The sequence below is a fragment of the Brachycentrus maculatus genome, unplaced genomic scaffold (genome assembly GCF_059751285.1).
Source record: "Brachycentrus maculatus isolate JH-2025_06_01 unplaced genomic scaffold, ASM5975128v1 h1tg000152l, whole genome shotgun sequence".
Lineage (NCBI taxonomy): Eukaryota > Metazoa > Arthropoda > Insecta > Trichoptera > Brachycentridae > Brachycentrus > Brachycentrus maculatus.
Genome location: NW_028280905.1, coordinates 561,539 through 583,682, shown reverse-complemented (window position 1 = coordinate 583,682; position 22,144 = coordinate 561,539). Strand labels below are relative to the sequence as shown.

The 22,144-nt window shown below is 34.4% G+C and overlaps 2 protein-coding genes across 5 annotated transcripts; one reads left to right on the top strand and one right to left on the bottom strand.

Annotated features, from left to right (window-relative positions):
• Positions 1 to 3,054: 3,054 nt before the first annotated feature.
• ZnT86D (solute carrier family 30 member 7) lies at positions 3,055 to 8,710 on the bottom strand. 3 transcript variants are annotated; one of them, XM_088261266.1, is made up of 4 exons: positions 8,507 to 8,710; positions 8,138 to 8,323; positions 6,018 to 6,235; positions 3,055 to 4,055 (listed from the first exon to the last, which is right to left on the bottom strand). In XM_088261266.1, exons 2-4 carry the CDS (start codon positions 8,316 to 8,318, stop codon positions 3,387 to 3,389), a joined length of 1,068 nt encoding a protein of 355 aa, XP_088117392.1. In that variant the 5' UTR covers positions 8,319 to 8,323; positions 8,507 to 8,710; the 3' UTR covers positions 3,055 to 3,386. The 3 variants fall into 3 exon arrangements, with proteins under 3 accessions (XP_088117392.1, XP_088117393.1, XP_088117394.1); XM_088261267.1 differs by having other exon boundaries at positions 8,138 to 8,407; positions 8,507 to 8,658; XM_088261268.1 differs by having other exon boundaries at positions 3,253 to 4,055; positions 8,435 to 8,517.
• A 904-nt stretch (positions 8,711 to 9,614) lies between these two features.
• Rox8 (TIA1 cytotoxic granule associated RNA binding protein Rox8) lies at positions 9,615 to 22,144 on the top strand. 2 transcript variants are annotated; one of them, XM_088261265.1, is made up of 4 exons: positions 9,615 to 10,639; positions 19,327 to 19,425; positions 19,815 to 19,905; positions 21,792 to 22,144. In XM_088261265.1, exons 1-4 carry the CDS (start codon positions 9,776 to 9,778, stop codon positions 21,899 to 21,901), a joined length of 1,164 nt encoding a protein of 387 aa, XP_088117391.1. In that variant the 5' UTR covers positions 9,615 to 9,775; the 3' UTR covers positions 21,902 to 22,144. The 2 variants fall into 2 exon arrangements, with proteins under 2 accessions (XP_088117391.1, XP_088117390.1); XM_088261264.1 differs by having other exon boundaries at positions 21,783 to 22,144.

Here is a 22,144-nt window from a genome sequence, read left to right as displayed (position 1 = left end):
AAACCTCATAACGATTCATCCTTGCCTAAATTGGTATCTAACTGAACCCTTGTTGTTCCGAGGTCGCGATTACTATGGCGTATATTTTAGCAGTTAACATTGGTAAGTTGAATCCAAAATAAATGCAGTTACAACACCCTTTTTCTTAATTAAAGGATTGTTTCTTAAAAAACTTCCTCATAACATGAGGATAAAACAGAACTCATTTATTTCATTCCTACAACCAGTGTCGACATCTGAGCAAGTTTTTAGGTTGTTTACTCAATTCATTATTTTGTTTACAATAAAAACATTATTTCAATAAATGAAATTGCCGACTTAACAATACAGACACCTAGCCGACTACCTACCTTGAACCGTTTACGCACATTGCCATATTATATAATGTGAAACTAGCACCCTCAACGGATTTCATATATAGGTCACCAGTATTCATAGTGAAGAATAGTCGAAATATAAATTATTTTTATTCGTGTACTGTATACATGACTGATACAAAGATTAACACGTTCAATGCGTATAAAATAATATCTTACAGTGCGTATTTTTTGAAATTCCATAACTTTGTTCAAAATCAAATGGTACTTTGTGTTTAAACATCATAAATAAGTGTATTCCTTCGTGTTTTCAAAACACATAATACCGGCTACTAATTAATCTTTATTCAACACGACTCCCGTCAACGCGTGGCTGCAAAATTTATATGGGCACGGGAGCTGTGTTTGACACATAGAACGTGTTAAACTAAATACCTATATTTTTTTGAAGTTTGTAATTCTCTGGGGGTGTAGATGTTATAATAAAGTTATTTATTGCATTATTCTGATGCAGGGAATGTGGTAATCAAACTCGGGACTTAATGTAAACTTGCATTGCAGCCCGAACGCACCCACATCACAAATTGGTGATTAACTTGCGAATGGGCACGAGTCTGTAAGGAAATGCATCGCCATTTTCACACAGAGACCACCGAAACTGACTTGAGTAACTGGACGTCTGTATGAAAGCTGTCATATATTTAACATGTTAACACATTGTTTGGTTTCCACCCTTACAAGCATTTTTTACATACTATTGGTAGAGAGTGGGAGACGCTTATAACCGTTGTTTTTTTACTTTTGGTAGAGCGCAATATGCCAAAAAATATTATACAGATCAGATTTGGGTCTGCGGTTACTTGTGATTAGTATACGACCCTAATTAGTATACCAACTACTGTTAGTGTCTAATTAGTGCCGGGGTTGGAGAAAAAACTGCCCAACAACAATGTGTTAGCTGTCATTTTATGGTGTGAATCTGTAGTCTGCAAATTACACATTACGGCTGTATTTTCAACACCACCTATAGGATTGTTTTGTGTGTAAGTATATTGTTTTTTGATATATATATATATATATATATCAAAAAACCGTCCGTAGCAAAAGAAAACAATATGGCGTCGATTTAAACTGTTCAAGTGTTGAAGATAAGTTTATGTTTGCAGCAATTTTGAAATATAATTTGGATAACTAATATTGTAAAAATTGCTACACAAAAAAAAATTAGCACCACCAATACCATAGCCCTTTTTATGAATTCACTTTATAATTAATCATTATAATTTATTTCCATTTCATAAACAATAACAAAACACTTAATATATGTATACATAAAACATTACTTTAAATTTACTAGGTGAAAATTAAAAATATACATTTTAAATAATCCACGAAGGTTTCGATACGAATAAACAAGGAAAATGTATGTATTTAATACAACAATACACAAAAAAAGTTTATTTTTAAATCAATCAAAGAGTTTGATCTTCATTTGGCGCAAAAGAAAGTAAAAACCATTTGTTTTTTCATTTTTAACACAATAAATACAAGAAGAAAAATTGTGCCACAGTATATTTTTTTTAACAAACTCGACAAATGGGAATATTTTCAATTTTATTTTTGATTTAAACAAAAAATATCCAACGAATTATTAGAACTGCTTAGTTCATGAGATCTCATTAAATTGTGTCTTGACATAAACTGTTTAGGTAAAAACTATAATCTATTATGTGTAGTAATTCGATGCCTATTAGTTTAATCCACAGATCGGGCGACTGGAAACGTCAAGAAATCAAAAAATATATTTGATTATAAACATTACATTTGCATTAAAAAAAATATAAAAATATTATAATTTCCATTGTAATAAACAAATTTTAATGTACAAAAAAAAGGTATTTATATTATATATGTACCTATAATTTTCTATAGTATACTCATAATACAATAATATTACATAAAATTAGATGCTAGAAAACTGGGAAGTTACGGAATGCATTTTAGTACAGTTTTTGAAAATGTATGTTATTATTTATAAAGATAAAATAAAAATGAGTTTATAAATATTAAAAAGCTTGTAAAAATATTAAGTAAATATATCATGTATATATATATATATTATCATAAAATTATATAAACATCAAATCATTCATGTGTGGGGAGAGTTATAAATTCTCACAATCGGAGGTGAACTTGCAATAATTTATCCTAATACTGTATTTTTTATAATTTTAAAACCACCTGGGTAATTTCACACAACTATGGTCCTAAAAGCCATAACTATGGTTTAATCGCCCATGCGCATAAAAAATCTAATATCTGAAATGTGAGCGATATCTAGGAAACTACTAAATGAATGAGCAAAGATTGGATTACAATTTTTCTGCCTATTGCATTTGACAATCATTAAAAACAGAAGTTAACATACTGCCAATCATGGTGCTTTCTTGATTTATTGAAGAAAATATTCCATGGACCATAGTTGTGCGCTTCATAACGCAACTATGGCTAAAAGAAAATTTAAACATGTTAATTACATACAGATTAACAAAAGTCATAAGCATAAATTTATTATCATATTTAAAAAATATTTTGTGTTATTTTTAGATGTTGTAACAAAAAATGCGAGTGTTTTTGGACCATAGAAAAATTTGTGTGAGATTACCGCAGCTGAATAACTTCAGGTCAATCACAAAATTTTACTAAAATAATTAAACATAAACCATTGATTACCTCGTTTTCTTTTTTTTCTCCACACTCACATAATGGATATTTTCTGGTTAATACAATTGAACTAACGTTACCGAATACATTAAAAGTGATGTCTGTCGTAATGGTTACAATATTTTATAAATTCTATCCTTCTTAAGGAATGTTCAGAAGGCCAATCCCAGTTACCGGGGGAAACCGTAATGTAACAAATAACATAGAAAATATATAAATATACCGCTGGCGCTAGCGAACCGACAGCCTTAATGTTTACTCCACTGTCACAGGTTGAAAAACGTAGCGCAATTTTATTTATAAGCAAATGTTTGATCGGTCGCATAGTCATAGGAAAGTGTCCAATCACATGGTGCCGTAATCCAACTGGACGACGACTCTTCTGACACCGACGGCCGCGAATATCCTTTGCGTTTGGCTAACTACATACTTCGGATCCACATTCTTGGACACTTCTAATTTTAGCGCTCCCACGTAAGAGTCCGTGCAGAGCGTCCAGAAATGCGGCTCCTGAACGGAGTAGACTCCCGCCAGTCCCGTGACCTTCTGATAGCAGTGGGCGAGAGTTCGGTCCAACGCCGTCGGTTGCCTCTGCATGAGGATCATTATGGACTCCTTCAACAGCGGGAGAACGCTCAGCCCGATCAGAATGGCGATGAACATAGAGCAAATGGGATCCGCTCTCATCCACCCGAATTGGTGCATCAATAAAGCGGACACTATAACTCCTACCGAACCCAGGGTATCGGCCAGCACGTGTAAGAATACCCCTTTCATGATCTGCGAGTTGCCGCTGATGTTCTCGATGTCGAGGTTGACTTCGTGCGAGTGCGAATGGTTCTCGTGCCCGTGGTCGTGCGAATGGGAGTGCGAGTGGTCTTGGCCGCCGCCGTGAGAGTGGCCGTGACCTCCTCCCCCGTGAGAATGGCCGTGACCGTGTTGGAAGGCATATATACCTACAAGATTCACTAGGAAGCCCAATACGGACACCACAAACAGTCTCTCGTGTTTCACCTGTAACAAAATAATATTTTTAGCCGAACATAAATGTATTTCTTTAGTTAAAATATCGCAGTAAGCTTAAATAGTCTAAAAACCACGCATCATTAAATTAATTTTAAGTATGAACTTAGTTTTCCTTTACTTCAAAAGATAATGAGATTAAAAATATACATTCATAAGTACATAGTACTTAACTTTTTATTTTTAAAGTGTAACTTAATCTTACTAACAGTTTACACACTCATATCATTCATAGTATGCTTGATGTACTTGCATATCTCATAAGGCAGATTATAATGGAACAAGGTTTTATTATGAAACTAAGAGATTAAAATAGTTTCTATTTCAGTTTTTTTCAATGATGAGTCAATGTCATAGATTATTTACATATTCAAATTTTCTATTTAATAGAAACAAGAAAAGAGAAAGTTCAAAAACGATTTTTCTTATATATATGAACAAAAACTCTCAAATACATCATCGAATTTCAAATACCCAGCAAGATATTGAATTCAAAACATTATTCTTATTCTTTTTCTGATAGATATCCTCACCTACTACTACTACTACTACCATCACGCCGTTTCCCCGGGTAGGCAGAGAGGATGGAACGCCACACTCTTCTGTCCTGACATACACTCCTCGCCTCCTTCACATCCATACATCTAGTCATACATGCCGTCCGATTACGCAGACTTTTGACACCGACTGATTTTAGGTTCTGATTGATCTGATCGTGCCAAGTCTTTTTCGGTCGTCCTCGTTCTATTTTCCCTCTCACATTCGCCACATATATTTTCTTAGTCATTCTCTCGATATCCTCACCTAATGGTGCAATATGTTGAATTAGCAATGTCAATCGCACTTGATCACTGTCTATATGAAAAAGCATTGTTATTAGTGTACTAAATTGATTTTAAATCTTGATATACACAGCACAATATTTTTTCACAAGCCTAAGCTTCGTTATTCCTTTTGTTCAGATCAATTTTTAATTACTTTATTTTCAATGGAAGAGAACTTTCCAACTACTGCACCAATTATGACATTTACAGATTCAAAGGAATATTCAAAGTGTCTCCTTTCCAAGGAGTGTTTAGTGGTGTTGCTGCAAACTGTGCTCCTGACTTATTTCAATTGACGTCATCTATCGTGAAAAACGCCACAAACTTTTTCCCAGACCTTATACATTATAGGTCTCTCAACTTGAGTCGAAGCATCTATGGGTGTAATACAAAAGGAGATGGAAGTCGGAGGATCCCAGGGCTTACGCCCTGAAACAGGGTGGATAATCCAGTGTCTAATAGAATAAAATAATTTTTAAAAAGTGGTACGAAATTAACACAAGTGAACAAGTCTATTTAAGTCCTTGCAACGCCAGCCATATAAAATTTCTTTGCTTACCCACATATCTTTTCTACTTGTTTTACTAGCTGAAGCTAATTTTTAAGTAATTTTTAATTTTGATACTGGATTATAGAGACATCTATCGGGATCATTATGGCATACTAAGAAAAAAATCTCATGAAATTATAAAAACTTTGAACATTAAGAGTAAACCCACTCATAAGTAGGAATAGGTTATAAAACATAAAGTTGAAGCCTGAGTAGGGTCATGATAAGTGGTGTTGCATAAGCCGTAGATAGATTTAACTTGGACGTCAGTTAATTTAAAAAAAGACATAATAAGATGTATAATTTTATGATGGGAAAGTGTGGTATAGTTGGCATTGTCATATCAATGCCTATTTATCAGTCAAAAGGCTAAATCAATAAACGTGGAGACTGACCGGAGCATTTCGTCGTAACGTAACACATTACGATGCGAGCATTCGTATAGTCAGTACAGTGAGCCGAGCGCTCCATCCATAGTTTCGGATGCTCGGTGATGCTCGCCGCGAGGGATGTTACGACAAAATGCTCCGGTCAGTCTCCACATTAAGAGAAAAAATTTATTTGTGTAAGTTTGATTACCTCTGGAGGTTCGATGGCTCTCTCCACAGCCGCCGACATGATGAAGAACGCGATGAAGAGTAGGAAAAGTCCATTGACGAAGCCGGCCAGAACCTCGGCCCGCACGTACCCGTAAGAGAATCGGTCGTTTGATCTCCATTTACTAATTATGGAAGCGGCGAGACCAGCTAAGAGACCCGTGCAGTCAAAGAACATATGGAAGGAGTCTGATATTAATCCTGAAACATTCAAAATATGTCAACCATTGAGGAAATGTACCGTGTCGGATTGTGGTACCGTGGCTAGTGCCGCCAATTCAGACTTTCTGGGTTCAAACCAGGTGTGGGCTGCCAATTTTTTTAACAAGGAGTTCGCAGGTGGGGGGGGAAGGAGGTGTATCATTTTGTTTTAACTTTCCAAAATACATAATAATTAAATATAATAAAATAAATATATATTTCTATAGAAATTTCAAAAAGCAACAAGGTTTAATGTTTCATAATACATTTAAACCAACCACTTAAATTGCAGCAATGTAGTGATTTACTCAGAGAAGATTGATTTCTCTTAATTTAACAAAGGGCTCGCACGAGCCCCTTTCGAGCCCCCTGCAGCCCACCGCTGGTTCAAACCCACTATACCACAACCTACTTTTAACATTTCCCTCCCGGTGACATGCATTTACTACAACTCGACTTTAAAAATGAGAATATCAATATAAAATATAATAGATACGGCCTCAGAATTTTTTGGTTGGTTGGAAGATATTGCTTTTTAGCAATAAGCCTGCCAATATACATATTTATTTTCTGTACATGAAGTTTAAATAAATAAATAAAAATTATAGAACTGTATATAAAATGTATAGAACTTCCAAGAATTTGAGAAGTGTGGTTGTCAATAATGGGTAGAATTGGTGAATGTTACACATGTGTAAAGTGATCACTTAAACCAGCCTATGACGGTCGTCAGCCCTGTAAATGCCCAGACTTCCATATTCTTCTTCATCTTTGATGAGATGTCAAAAAATTATATGAAAATAATATCCCACCGTCTATTTGTGGCGATCAGGTCATACAGTTTCTTAATCAGTATTCCAAATGATCTATGTAGTTCCTACTTTTCTGGTTTCCTGCCACTTTAATAATAATAGACTTCCATATGTTTCTTCATCTTTGATGAGATGTCAAAAAACAATAATAAATTTTCTGTTCATGTAAGCCAGCATTGATTTTTTGTTCTCTTACCATGCGCCATCTATCCATATTAGCACTGATATACTAGGAATTTTATTGTAGCTGCAGGAATATGGTAAGTAAACACAGTATGAGATAACTCGTAGTCGGTGTCTTAGCAAAGAATCTACGAGTTATCACGTAGTTGGCAGTCAACGTGTTAAATACAACCACAGATGATGCACACGTGCCATCTTATAAATAAATGTCACCGGGGTTTAGTTATATGCGCAGCCGTTTCCATACTCGTTTAAGGAAAGTTTTGTTTAGATTGCCATGTACAGCCACACTCCTGGACAGGTTGTGGCTGTACATGGCAATATAATAAATAAGTATTTATGATTTTAGCGAATTTTGCAAATACTGCAATTTTGCACAAAACATGAGGTCCAATAAATACAAGATCCTACAAATATATATTATTAAAAAATGAGCTCCTACAATATCATAAATTTTTTAGCATTATTAAGGTGTCTATGCAATATTGAAAGATAATTTTATTCACAAATAAGAAATCCGAGAATACTGACTTAATATAAGGCTCTTCCGGAGAGTTCTCTCATTTATTATAAGCGCTGTTAACTTAAAGGCCCTAAAAGGTTTTCAGTAAAATTTTGTGATTTGGAATGGTGACCATTTTAATGATTACAATAGATCAATGGTCTCAGTGACGTCAGTTAAGTCAAAATTGTTGAAAACCATCGTGTATTTTTATTTGGTAATGACCTGTCAGTTTTCGTGATTCATCATCAATATTATGAGAAAACATTTTAGATTGATGTTTGCTATCAATATTTTAAATGTCCAGATTTATGAAACGAACAAAAGAGAAAAATAATAATACTAGGATACTAGATAGTAAGTTAGTAGTAAAATATAGAAAAAATAAGAAAAAAATAATCTTACCTAAGCTATTAGTCCATATTCCGTAAAATAATTCTACAAACGCAAAAGAACAATTGAGGATGAGGAACAGAAACAAATTTCTCGAGTTTCGGTCCGATAATACAAGTCTAAGCCATCCGGTAGATTTATCCTTCAGTCTGCTCAATAGCCCCCTATTATCTCGGTGGGTAAGGGGCAACATCTTACCTAAAACGTAAAAAGAACTTCCAAGATGTTTCAAGTCTTATTAAAGTAAAAGTTAATTACTAAAAAATTCCAAACGTGATAAGCCTACAAATGACAATTACATATATTTACTCAATTATAACTGAAGAATATTATACGGGTACGGTTGATACTTTTGCATACGTGTATTGACAAATATCTAACCTAGTTTTCCGAAGCTTTGGTGATGTATTTACGTTTAAACGAAATATTTTGAAACAAATAATATGCTATAAATTATCGATCGGTTTCAATTGATAACTCATTATCGGAAATCGTATCGCCGACGTACCGGCCGTCACAGGAATTTAAATCTCATAGAATTCCTGTCATTACTGCCACGACCGCCATCTTTCATCCACAGATGATGATTTCCAAAGACAATTCATGCACTTCATAGACAATAAAAATAATTTTTTGACTTAAAAATAAAATTAAAAATGGCGTAAGTACCTACATATCTACTTCCCACCTGGGTATTTTCTTCGATTGATAGACAGATAATATATATAATATAAAAACTAAATTTGTGAATTTATGTCGAGTAAAAATAAAGGAAATCTAGATGTCATTTTTGTTTTACTTTATCTAGTGAAGGATCTAGTTATTGGATTTTTTTCATTTACTTTTCCTCATAATCATTTTTTTTCAAGACAGAAAAATAAAATATTTCACTGGAAACATTTATCAAATTAATATGCAAATACCATATTTAAATTATTAGTAAAGCAGGAAATGGGTGAAAAAATGTTTATATGACGGGAAATTTATTTATTAGAAAATGTACTAAAGTTCACAATGATTATTTCAGAAAGTATTTACTACATAACAATAATATCCATTATGTTATTAAAACATTAGTTTTATTCAAGACGTGCGTTTATTTTAAATTGAACTGTTTTGTAAACACTCTTGCATGAAAACTGTTTTTTTCTGGCACTTATCCTTAAGGTATTCTTAGAAATGTTTATTAAAGGAATTACACTCAAATATGACTCGACGAATATTTTTGTGTGTAATACGTTTCCATTGTTGCTTTTTATTGTTTTTGTTTTTTAATGTTATTAAAGTGATCATATTAGTAACAAATCATTGATTATCCGATAATTTAATAACTTCACTAATATTTTGAACGTGCATTAGGCTGTCTAACTTCGATTTTCGAGGAAAGTTTGTTCCTTCCCGCCTATTTTTAAATTATAAACAGGAAGTTATCAACAAAATGGTTGCGTTCGCGGAGATTTAACGAATAGCACAGGAAGTCAACAGCAACGTCTTTCGGTGAACACTCGACGCTGTTACCGACGTTTCATGTCCTATATCTCGCTCGCAGTGTATATGTGGAATGAAATAATTAATTTATTTAGTCATATTCGTCGATAGTAGTGTTAATTGTCTTATTTAAGTTTACCGTAGTTATCAGTTAAACTAAAAATGGGGGACGAAAGCCATCCCAAAACTCTATATGTCGGTAATCTCGACGTGTCGGTGACAGAGGATTTTCTGTGCGCTTTATTTTCGCAAATAGGTGAAGTAAAGGGTTGTAAGATTATACGAGAACCTGGAAATGATCCATACGCATTTATCGAATTCACAACGCACACGTCGGCGGCGACAGCTCTGGCCGCCATGAACAAACGGGTCTTCCTGGATAAAGAAATGAAGGTAAACTGGGCGACGAGCCCCGGCAACCAGCCCAAGACAGACACCAGCAACCACCACCACATCTTCGTCGGGGACCTGTCACCGGAGATCGAGACACAAACCCTGCGAGAAGCCTTCGCTCCTTTCGGAGAAATATCTAACTGTAGAATAGTCAGAGATCCCCAAACGCTCAAGTCAAAAGGTTACGCCTTCGTGTCGTTCGTGAAGAAAGCCGAGGCGGAGAACGCCATCGCTGCCATGAACGGACAGTGGCTGGGCTCCCGCTCCATTAGGACAAATTGGTCAACCAGGAAACCTCCCGCCGTGAGGCCCAACGAAGGGGGGACGAACAGTAAGCGAGGCAAGCAGCCCACCTTCGACGAAGTGTACAACCAGAGCTCGCCCACCAACTGCACAGTCTACTGCGGAGGATTCACCAATAACGTCATATCCGAGGACCTCATGCAGAGCACATTCTCGCCTTTCGGTCAGATACAAGACATTAGGGTATTCAAGGATAAGGGCTACGCGTTCATTAGGTTCACAACCAAAGAGGCGGCCACGCACGCAATAGAAGCCACTCACAACACAGACATCAGCGGGCACACGGTCAAGTGCTTCTGGGGCAAGGAGAACGGCGGAGGCGAGAGTCAGGTAACTAACCTCACTTATTAGTGCCTTGTCATTGTGACTCACCCCCTCGGTGTTGTGTTCTCCCTTGTGGGACGCCGTGTCACTATCAGATCTGAGTAAACACTCGACCTTGAACTTCCATTTCTCTGTTCTGTTGCACATTGTTCCACAACTGTATTTGTTTACATTTTCTCCAGGCATTTGATAATTAACTATTACATTTTCTTATCCGCTATTGCCGCTGGATCTTTTGTTTCATAAACAAAAGTTTTATTCAAACATTTAAACGACTGCTGTGTCAAATCCTCAATATGTCAGTTGTTATTTGACAATAAATTATTGCTGATTTGTTTAAATTATATTTTACACAGACAATTTACGGTGTTGATAATTTCTATGGCCACATTCATTTTACGTTAATTATAACTATTAAGCAGTAATTTTGAAAACTCAGAGATTGAAAAAACTTTTTGTTGTTGTTTTGTATATAGATGACTAACACTAACTTTTAATACTTCTCTGCACCAAATGGTGTAAAGGGCATTGAATCATATAATTTCTCATACAGTGTTATCTTGATTGTTAATTATATGAAGACAACAAGGTGATCAGTCCTGCGCTTCATCGTAATATTGAATAAGTAGTAGTGCGAAAATTTATTTTAACCCCCCTGGGAATTGAACCCGGGACCTCTAGTATGTTAGTGAGACACGTTAAACCCATACATTAAAGAGATAGACATATGTCCTGTAGAGATAATTAGAAACATAAATTATTGTCAATGACATGTGTGTATTAGTTTTTAAATATTTTATGTAGTGAAATTATTCCACTATCATCAAACTATATTGCAATTTGTATTGTAATGGTTTCAAGAATCCAATAATTAGTAACCAAGTCATCTTACTAATTGAATATCTTGTTGCAATGAAAAAAGTAAACAGAAACACCCTCTCCAAATAATAAAATATCTCCTTTAGAGTGTATCGATGACCAAAATATGTTGTTGACTTTGAAATCAAGCCAGTAATCTTTATAATATATTATTAATGAGGATTAGTAATTGAGTACCAATCTACTACCACTGATTTTAATGTGGATTACTAATCTCATACTAACTTTCTCAATCAAATAATTTAGTAGTCATGTGAATACATTAATCAAATAACGCTATCTACGCAGAAGGTTACAATCATCGTGGCAATTTTCACTTTTTCTGCAGTAGCTCTAAACAGCATCTTAGTGCTACAGTGGAACTACTATCAACATGTTAAGCCAGGATATGTGTTCTTCCTGTACGGCATTTATCTTCCACTTTGCCTTGTAATAATAATGTTGCTTCGTATTTCTCTCCCCTCTTAAAATAGCCTAAATACTCCAGCTTTCTTTTCTTTATAATGTCCATAACTTCTTTAAAAAACAAAGCTTTATTTAATAAATGTAGTACTTAGTAAGATTTTTTACTTAAGAACTTTAAGTACTTACTTAAAATCCTTAGCAGTGGGCAGTTAATTAATATGGTAACACGGAATAAGACTGGTGGCATTAATATTGTTTATTATTTGGGGAAAATCTAGTGTGACTTGAATTTATATCTCGACCACTTTATTGCACATGCAGAAAGTGTGGCTATATTAGACCAAAGGCGCTGTAAATTATGACATGATGTAGTAAAATAGGAAAAATAAAGGATTTAACACTTTTTCAGCAACTCTTCTTAAATTAAAAATTGCCAAGATGGCATCAATGATCAATTCACAATACAGAATTGCATTAGACTAAAATGTACGGAAGTAAATACAATGTATTAGAATTATAATGTATGAATGTTGAGAATGTATAAAAAAAAGGTTTGATGTCATCAAATGTAATTAGCCTCCTCTACATTCATGCATTTTCCCATACATAACTGCCGATTTTTCCGACATCCGACTTGTCCACATTCAAGCTTTATTAAAACTCTTTCTCCATCTACCTCTAAATTACCGAAAGTAGGAGAATGAAGTAAGAGAATGTTCTCCTCATAGATTTCTTTAACCATTCTTTCTTGACTCATTTGTTCCACATGCCCAAATCATCCCAACACACTTTTTAATTATTTTTTTTATCGATAATGCTAATTATGCCTCGCATTCTTTCTTTAGCTCACAATTCAAATATCTATAATTGTTCTCAGTGATTGCATTTCAACTGCATTGTGTCTACTTTTATCCCACTGCTGCCAATTCTAAGCTACACTTCCACACATTACTTCTTCTAACCCTTATCCGCACCCAATGGTGCATAGGGCACTGCATCATATTGACACAGTTTTATCTTGATCGTCACTTACATGAAGGCAAGGTGATCACTCCTACGCTTCAGTAGCCAAACACGCTGACCAATACACCACGGAGGCAGATAACATTATATACATAATGGTCCATGCATTAAGGTCGGTGGTATCGAGATTAAAAAAATATTACATTTAAAATATAACCATTATTTAATTTTTTTTTCCAATAATAAGAAGACAATGGGTAAATGTCAGAGTTGGATCCCTCATTTCAATTTCCTATTGTATTTTATTGATAAACTGATAGTGTTGTCAGTTATAGGAAAGTTTCAAACAATATTTTTCCGAGTGATACTAATTTTAGTACTAGATGAGATAAAGAGAGGATGACTCACGACGCTTTTAATTTTTGACTGTAAAGGATTAATTAATGGGTGAGACATGATAATTAACTACATTATGGCGTTGTGCTGGCTCTGTAAAATGTCAAATTTAATTTCTTAACATCATCACACCCCCATTTGTCACTCTGTGCATAGGGCACACCACTATTTCGAAATTGTGATAAATCTAGGTCAAAGCGGCATATATTATGATTTTTTTTAAACATGGTGAATAAAACATAAAACTTAAATACGTGGCATAGTGAATAAAACCTTTGTTACATAAAAATATATCTGCAAAATGATTATCAAATGAAAGGTTCACGATGAATGCAGACCAATTCATACAGACAACTAAACTATATGGAAAGAAGACAGCAATGTTTATAAAAATAAAAAATAAAAATATGTCCTTCTAAACCTTATCCACACCCAATGATGCATAGGGCACTGCATCTTATAAACGCAGTGTTATCTTGATCGTTCACACATGAAGGAAAGGTGATCAGCCCTCCGTTTCAGGTACCAGTCCAGGGTAATATTGAATAAATATTATAGTGAAAAATCACTTAAATTTATTTAACCCCACCCTGGGAATCGAACCCGGGACCTCCAGTACGGTAGTCAAGCGTGCTGACCATTACACCACGGAGGCGGATATATATATATTTTATATTTTTAAAATTTTTATAAGCGTTGCTGTCTTATTTGTAAATTGTTTCGTTTTCTGTACAAATTGGTCTGCATTAATCATCAACCTTTCCTTCGATAATAATTTTGCAGGTATATTTTTATGTCGCTAAACTATTGAAATCGCTATCAGTTTATAGTTGGTGCACATTACTCGGTTGTAAGTATGTCAATTTGCTATTCGCAATCCTTTCTCTTTATTCAACCCCTGTGGCCACGTTCTAAGCCTGGCAGATTGAGTAATAACGCGCTGAATTAATGATCTTACTAGAACTCCTTAAATGAGCATATTCTAGCAAATATAACCCCTAAGGCTAGTGAATTAATTCTCACATATCAGAGGTATTTTAAAAAATTATACATATTGAATATGACTTATTATTGAGTTACAAAAGTGAATAATTTTTTTTAAGATAATTAAAGATTTCAATATAAAATACTTGTAAATAAGACCATTTTTTTGAGTTTGTTGAGAACTATAAATGTTCTCATCAAGTGATGGAAATCAACTTTTAATAAGATTGTATTTTCACCTGTTGATGAGTTAAACTAGTCGTGTTTAAACTCAAAAAGGTGGTCTTAAACGAGTGTGTAATTTTTTTACATTTATATCATGTTAATCAATAAAATAATTAAAAACGGTAATAAAAAAATGTATCCCTGTTATGTCACGCATCTTCGATTGTCATTGTGCCATCAATTCTCCCAATTTCAATATAGGTTCAAATATGATTGACGTTTTCAGGGAGTAAAATAGGTCAGGAATGAATATGAGATAAATATAAAGCTATTATTTGCACTAATATGTCACCAACTGTCGGAATGATATTTTTTGTATGAATGAAACGATAATGAAAGTGTAGAAATTATGGAGTCTATCCAGACTTGTCATTTTTATAAAACGTACTGAAACTAGTTGAGTTTATATTGATTTTAAGCAAATGAGGTTCAGAGTGACAGTGATCAACTAGAGAAATAATGATTTTGAATGGGTGAGATCTGGTTAAGAGAAAATCTGAAAAGATTAGGAAGAGTTCTTTACGGTGGTATGGACATGTGGAGCGAATGGATAACGAGAGAATGACTAAGAAAACATATGTGGCGAATGTGAGAGGGAAAATAGAACGAGGACGATCGAAAAAGACTTGGCACGATGAGATCAATCAGAACCTAAAATCTGGCAGTGTCAAAAGTCTGCATAATCGGAGGGCACGTATGACTAGATGTATGGATGTGAAGGAGGCGAGGAGTGTATGTCAGGACAGAAGAGTGTGGCGTTCCATCCTTTCTGCAGTAGTAGTAGAGATCTGGTTAAATTGAGTCGTTCCAGATCTACTTTCTTTTAAAGGAAAGTAATGGAATATATGGTTGTGATGAATTGTATGTATCAGTACAAGTCTTATCGAGTTCTATCCTCTCTGTGTACCCCTTTGGCGAACAGCCACGCGGATTGTATATCTCTATCTCATGTGATGTATAACTATAAAAAGGCGTTTGCCGTGTAAAATATCTCACACACGAGGCATAATATATGTTCTTATTCTTTCTCTTACAGCACGTATTGGTGCGTAGGGCACTGCATTAGATTGATGCAGGGTTATTATAATTTACACGAAGGTAAGGTGTCAATCGATTTGTAATTCATTCTATGTTGTATATTTTTGTTGAAAATTAATGTTTTTAATTATTACCGTGGTAACGTTGCTGTCGTTGCCGCGGTAACGGAGACAATACAATCTATTCATTTTATTATTCTTAGGAAATGGTTATTGATTCATTTTCCTATAGACTGTCTCGCAACTACGAGAGAACCCATAATCGTATCATCAATTTAGTTATGCATTCATCAGATTCTATGTTAAGTATTCCTATTGTGAGACATAGTATGAAGGGTGAAAATCATAGGGGCTCTAGTGACCAACTGTCCAAAAATTGGCTATGGAAACATTTGGGGAGCTGTCAAAATATTTCCACGGATACATCCGTAGATGGATTGTTGGTATGTGTTGGCGCGGGACGCTCTGTAATATTTGAAAGTAGTTTTTCGGCTACGCCGCAAGTTCACATTTCGCTCACTCCTTTCAAGAACGTCATAAATCAAAAATCGTCAATTTTTAGTTGTGCATGTTTTCGGAATGCCCAGAAAATGTACTATATCCCAGCAATAGAGTTATATTTTAAACTTAATATTTACCTCATTGATTCGGCAGTCACTTTGTGGTAAAATCTATCCATATTTGATTAATGTTTTTCTTAGTAAATACCACACCGTATTTGTTTGTAGGTGTTTGAAAATGATGCGGAATGCATCGAAACACGTGTCACAGTAGATTTTAAGAAATAGTGGTATTTACTAAGTAAAACATTAATTAAAAATTAATATTTACCCCCTACAGCGCAGAAAGTCTTGTTTTTGCATTTTAAAGAAAAGGTATTGTTTAATTATTTTTTAAAATAAACTAAATATTTTTCAAATGGAGAAAAAACCTTCAGGTTTTACTTAAAAAGATCTGTTGCACAGTAAAAAGTTCAATAAGTGGCTTGATATTTATTTTTAATTCATTGTATTATATTTTTAAACTTTAAAAACGTTCTCCTGAAAAATCAAGTTTTTTGATTTATGACGTTCTTGAAAGGAGTGAGCGATTTGCGCAGCGTCTAATTGTGTCACTTTACCAAAACATTGTTTTCTGTTCATTCCGTTTCTACGCTATACACATACTGATAAAACATCTCTGAATATATCTTTTGAGACAGTTTGACCGCGGTACAAATGTCCTCCGTCAAAAAATTGTAACTCAAGTATGCAATAGTATTAGGTTTATTTTAATTTTTAAAACCAAATAGATGAAGCTGCAAGTGGCTCGTATGGTCCATAGTTTTTTTGGTAATGTAATACATATTTATTTTCTTATTTTTAACCCTTAAATGTTACCTGACACCTATGGTTTTCAGACCGCCATATGTATTGCTTACAGCTTTTAAAATAAATTCCAAAACATTAAAAAAAATATTAAATAGGTATTTATGTTTTTATTTAATTGTCATATTTTGTACTTTGCTGGCATGTTTCTGTGGTTTATAAAAGGACTTTATTATTTGACACTCCGAGGGCCACGTCGTTGTGAAGGCTAGCGCGAGATTATGTACACTCCAACAATTATTTATTTATTTATTTACCTTGTGTCTTGAATACTTAAAAAATATATTCATTCCACTGGAAATGAGTACGCTTCCATGCTATGGGTCAAATTTAACAATATACAGATCCCATTTTGAAAATTTATATCCCTGTCAATAATTTTTACTCTCCGCATTCCTTGATTTTAATAATTGTTAATCTTTCTTATTAATCATTTTTTTATTCGTCTAATCATTGTTGGTCTGACAATTTTTAATTATTTATGAAATTATCGATAACCACGCGCATTACTGATTTTCAATTCATTGATATATATTTTTTAATGTTCCGTAGTGTATGATTGTTTTGTTTTCCCCCCAGTAATTTCATTAAAACACATCAATTTCATCACTGCCACACAGTAAAATTGAAAGAGTATCGAAATACCTTTCAACATTTAAACAATCGGTCTTCAGTACCTTCGAATACCACAATGTGGTCACAATATTAATAGAACATTTAATTTGCATGTTTATGTGATTGTAATAAAGCGTAATCAGGAATTCATTATAAATACTTATTTAATTTTATGAAGTGCATATGTTTATCGTGACATTTTTTCCTTAATTATAGAATACTTTTTAAATGATATTAAAACCTATTTTTATTGAAATTTCCTTGTGGATTTTCAGTCAATATTTTTACAAAAACAAACGAAGTACTTCAATAACTTGTTCTTTGAGTTACAAAAGTTGTCATTAGAAATCCAAATATTCCATAGTACTCGTGGGAATTTCCAATCACACAACTTCAATGAAAAACTGTACTAATAATTTCTTATCTGATTCGTTACACTGCATTATTTTTGCCTTTTTTAAATTTATTTTTAGTCAAATGAGCATTTGCAAATAATCGATTTGAAACTGTGTATTTTCTTTCATTATTTTACCTGCCTGGTGTCCGGTAGTGAGTTTCCGCAAAGTGGTCACAGGGGAGTATTTCTTTTATGATAATATTTTTTTTTTAAATACAATAGTAAAATATTTTTTATAATAAAAAAGTAATGATAATACACAAATTAAAGGAAAAAAATTAAAAACGCCTCTTATCTTGATAGTAGATATGAAAAATATATATGACTGGATTTGTTTTCGCTGCGATGACTTCCAAAAATAGTGATGGAGTTAATTAATCACTAATGCAGAATTCGATTTCCGCAAAAACAGTAATTCGGACTAAAAAGTGTTTAGAACCAATTTTTATTTCAAATTACTTTAATAATGCATTAATAATAATGCAGTTTTGGAACAATGTCAATCGAAACTTCAAAGTGTTATGGTAAAATTTCCACAGATGTTTGATTTTATGGAAAAAATTGATTTATATAAACAAATAAATAATCCAGACATATCGTAGTCGTACAGGAGAAAGTGACCAACTACCAAAATGTAAAATGCTCGGGAGGGCCAGTTAAGTCACTTTTGCTTGGCAAGAAAATAAACACCAATGCAGTTAATCATTTTTAACAAGTCAATATATTATGCTTCCAAGTTTAAAATTCTTTGGGATTTTTTCAGGGCAATATTAAGCTAGTAAGATATAAGATCATGTTTTTGTAAAACAATACACTCGGTCACTTTCTCCCGTATGACTACGATATGAGTGTGTGCCGCTATAGTCTAGGGGTTGGTCAGGTAAGGTTAGGCCACAGTCTCGGATAGGTTAAAGTGATACACACATACACATATATGTAATACCATTTACTCAAATTTATTTTCATACTAAGAATAAGAATAATATATAATAGGAGATGCCCACAGATTTGCACCCACGGGGGTATGTTTATATGGACATGCGAGGTGTATTCTCAGCAGTGAATATGTGGATGCTACTAAGGTCAGGTTCACACGGACATGTACCAAATGTCTTTTTACGGGATATATTACATTGGCCATTTCTAGTGACATGATTTTAAAAAAATAAAAATCTATGGCCAAGCGTACCTTACCATGTGAGCTTAACCTTAAAATTTTCTATTGCTACATTTTTCAAAAACAACTCCGTCATTGTTGAATTAAAAAACCTTTAAGCTTCTATTTTATGATTCACAGCTCTGGAATGAAATTCGATTGTCATACATCAGAAATAGTATAATTAGCACCCGTTTTATGTGTTATTTCTGTTATAAAAAATATGTAATTATGATTTTCTTATGTGTGTGCTTTTTTTTATTTTTCAGCAAAATATGGCTAGTTCCCAACAGCAACAGCTGACAGCACAAGGGTCGCAATATCCATACACTAATTACCAGCAACAAATGAGCTACTGGTATCCACAGGTAAACAACCTTACACCATCATTTAGCCTTCATTTCAGCTTATAATATAACTACCATAAGTCTAATGATGTTCAAGCTATCCCCAATGTCACAAGAAGTTGATCATTTTTCTAGCATTCAATTGATAAATTTGCATTGTACTTAAACCGTTAAAATTGAACTAATTTATAAAAAGTGATTATTAAAAAAATATCAATTGTTTATGGTCTCTAATTGATCAATAGTATTTGCCGCTCTAATTGGTATCCTTAAAAATCAGCTGTGACTGGAGGCCAATATTTTTATCTTTTACTTTTTGTATATGAGAAAAGTCAAATTGTACCTTAATATTAGGATACATTTCCAATGCTTTTATCCCAGTGTGAGTGATATTGGTGAATGTGTTTCAGACATACCCCGGAATGCAGGCGGGCTATATGCCACCCGGCTACACGTACCAACAGTATGCGGCAGCCTACAATAATCCGCAGACGGCAGCAGGTAAATATATAACCTGAGATCTATCCCTTCCTCCTTCTCCCGTCCATCTAATTGTAGACTGGCTGTTTTAGTATGGATACTACAATGTATTGTAGCCCTACAGAGTTGTGCTATAATCGTAGTATTTGCACCACTTACCGAGATGTTGAATGTGGCATGTAGCTTGATGTAGCACAATCAAACACTTATTTGTATTTATTTTATATATAAAATGTTAATATTACACTTATTTTTTGAGTCTACTAAGTTGTATTTTATTGTTAAAAAAACACATTGAAATAAATTTTGAAAATGCCATAACAAGGCGAAACAATCGTCACAAAATTTATTTTTATGTGTGTTTTTAACAATAAAATACAACTTAGTAGATTAAAAAAATTGGTGTTTGATTTTAACATTTAATATATAAATTAAAATGGAGTTCTACAAATTAAACCTCAAATCTATAATTGCTCTTTGCTGAAGAGCGATGACTCTTCTCCAGTAATCCCTTGACTGCGCTGCACGTAGCGCCTGCTGCACCAACGAGGTGCCTGCTGCTGCCTTAACTTGATCAGTCCATCGTGTGGGGGATCTTCCTCTCCCTCTCTTCCCCTCCAGACTACCGATCACAACCATTTGTTCCAGGCTATCCTAATTGCTATGTGCAACGTGTCAATGAGGAAGCCTGAACTGGTCAAACAAACGCAATTGATTTTGAAATTTTACAAACCTCACGAATAAGATGGATTTATATGGCTAGCTGTTGCGGACGTCGGATGTACAAATGTAGTGTTGGATTGTGTTACACGCGAATTCGACATCTTGGGACCATTTTGTTTGCTTCATTATGTACTTTTACTTTTTGTTTGTTTCATTTACTACTGGACAGTTTAAAAAACTAAGCATAAAAATTGGCACAACAAGCTGACTGCCATCAACATGAAAGCATTCAAATACCCACACCATTTGAGAGTTGGTATTATTTCCTCTTCCCTAAAGATGGCAGTCTACCAATCTTGCTTATGCACTTCCTGAATAAGTTTAGCTTATTTACCCTTACTGGTCCAATGTCGAATCTCATTAGACATTGATTTTTTGCTATTAGGTCCCATGTCGGATGTTATTCCACATTTTTTCATCATTAGTATTATTTATTTAAATTCCAAGCTTACATTTTTGTCACTCGTATCTATTACAACAGTATGTGGAGCAGAGGACAAAAGATTTTTATCCAATTGGAATGTAACTGTCTACTTAGATTTAATTTTTAATTTTGGGGGACCGGAAAGGGTTAACATTGATTCGGGTTGTGGTTCTACGGCAGTGTTGAGGACTTATGTTCCTGAGGTTTGATTCCAGTTCCATTCCCCACTTTGCCATGCTTGATTTGTTTAAAACAACTGTTGTTGCAGCAGCAGCAACAAGCTACAACAAGCAGTTGTGCTTGTATGCCAACTGGCATACACAAAAATAAATCATAAATATACTGCGAAAAGTGACTCAAGTCAAAGCAAAGTTTACATAATTAACTACTACTACTACTACCATAACGCCATTTTCCCTCCAGGGGTAGGCAGAGAGGATGCAACCCCACACTCTTCTGTCCTGACATACACTCCTAGCTTCCTTAAATCTTAAATACTTCATCAATTCGGAATCATAAAATTAAGATTTTTATTTAAGTTTTTGAACTAGAATAGTTTGAACCATGTTACAATATATTTTGAGAAACAAATTTGAAAAACAGAATTTTGAACCATTTGAATGAGAATTCTACCGATTGCCTTGGTCACTTTGCGAAATGTTTGGTGAGGTATTTTAGTATCCCTTTTCCAAAGTGTGTCGGAGGAGCGGTGTTGTTTTGTCTGGCTGTAAAGTGTAATGAGAGCGTGTTGACTCGGCAGGATACCGCATGGCGCTGCAGCCGGGCGGGTGGGGCGCAGCGCCGGGCAGCGCGGCCCCCGCCCAGGCCCCCGTGATGTACGCCGCCATGCAGCAATACCCCTCGCAGTAGGAGCCCCATCCCGCTAGCACCCTAGGAATAGATAGGAGAAGTAAAACTAATTTTAAACGGAAGACACGCCGAGGAGTGGAACGCTTAGGCTTAAGAGCTTGACTAGTTTTCTATTGGCCCATTCCCATTGGTCGCCTGGTCTGTCAGCTGTCAGCATTCAGCAAAGCAGGTTCCTTGTGATATATCCTGGTATTGTATATCTCTGTAAAGTGCCGGTTTGTCTAATAAACAGTGGGTTCGGGA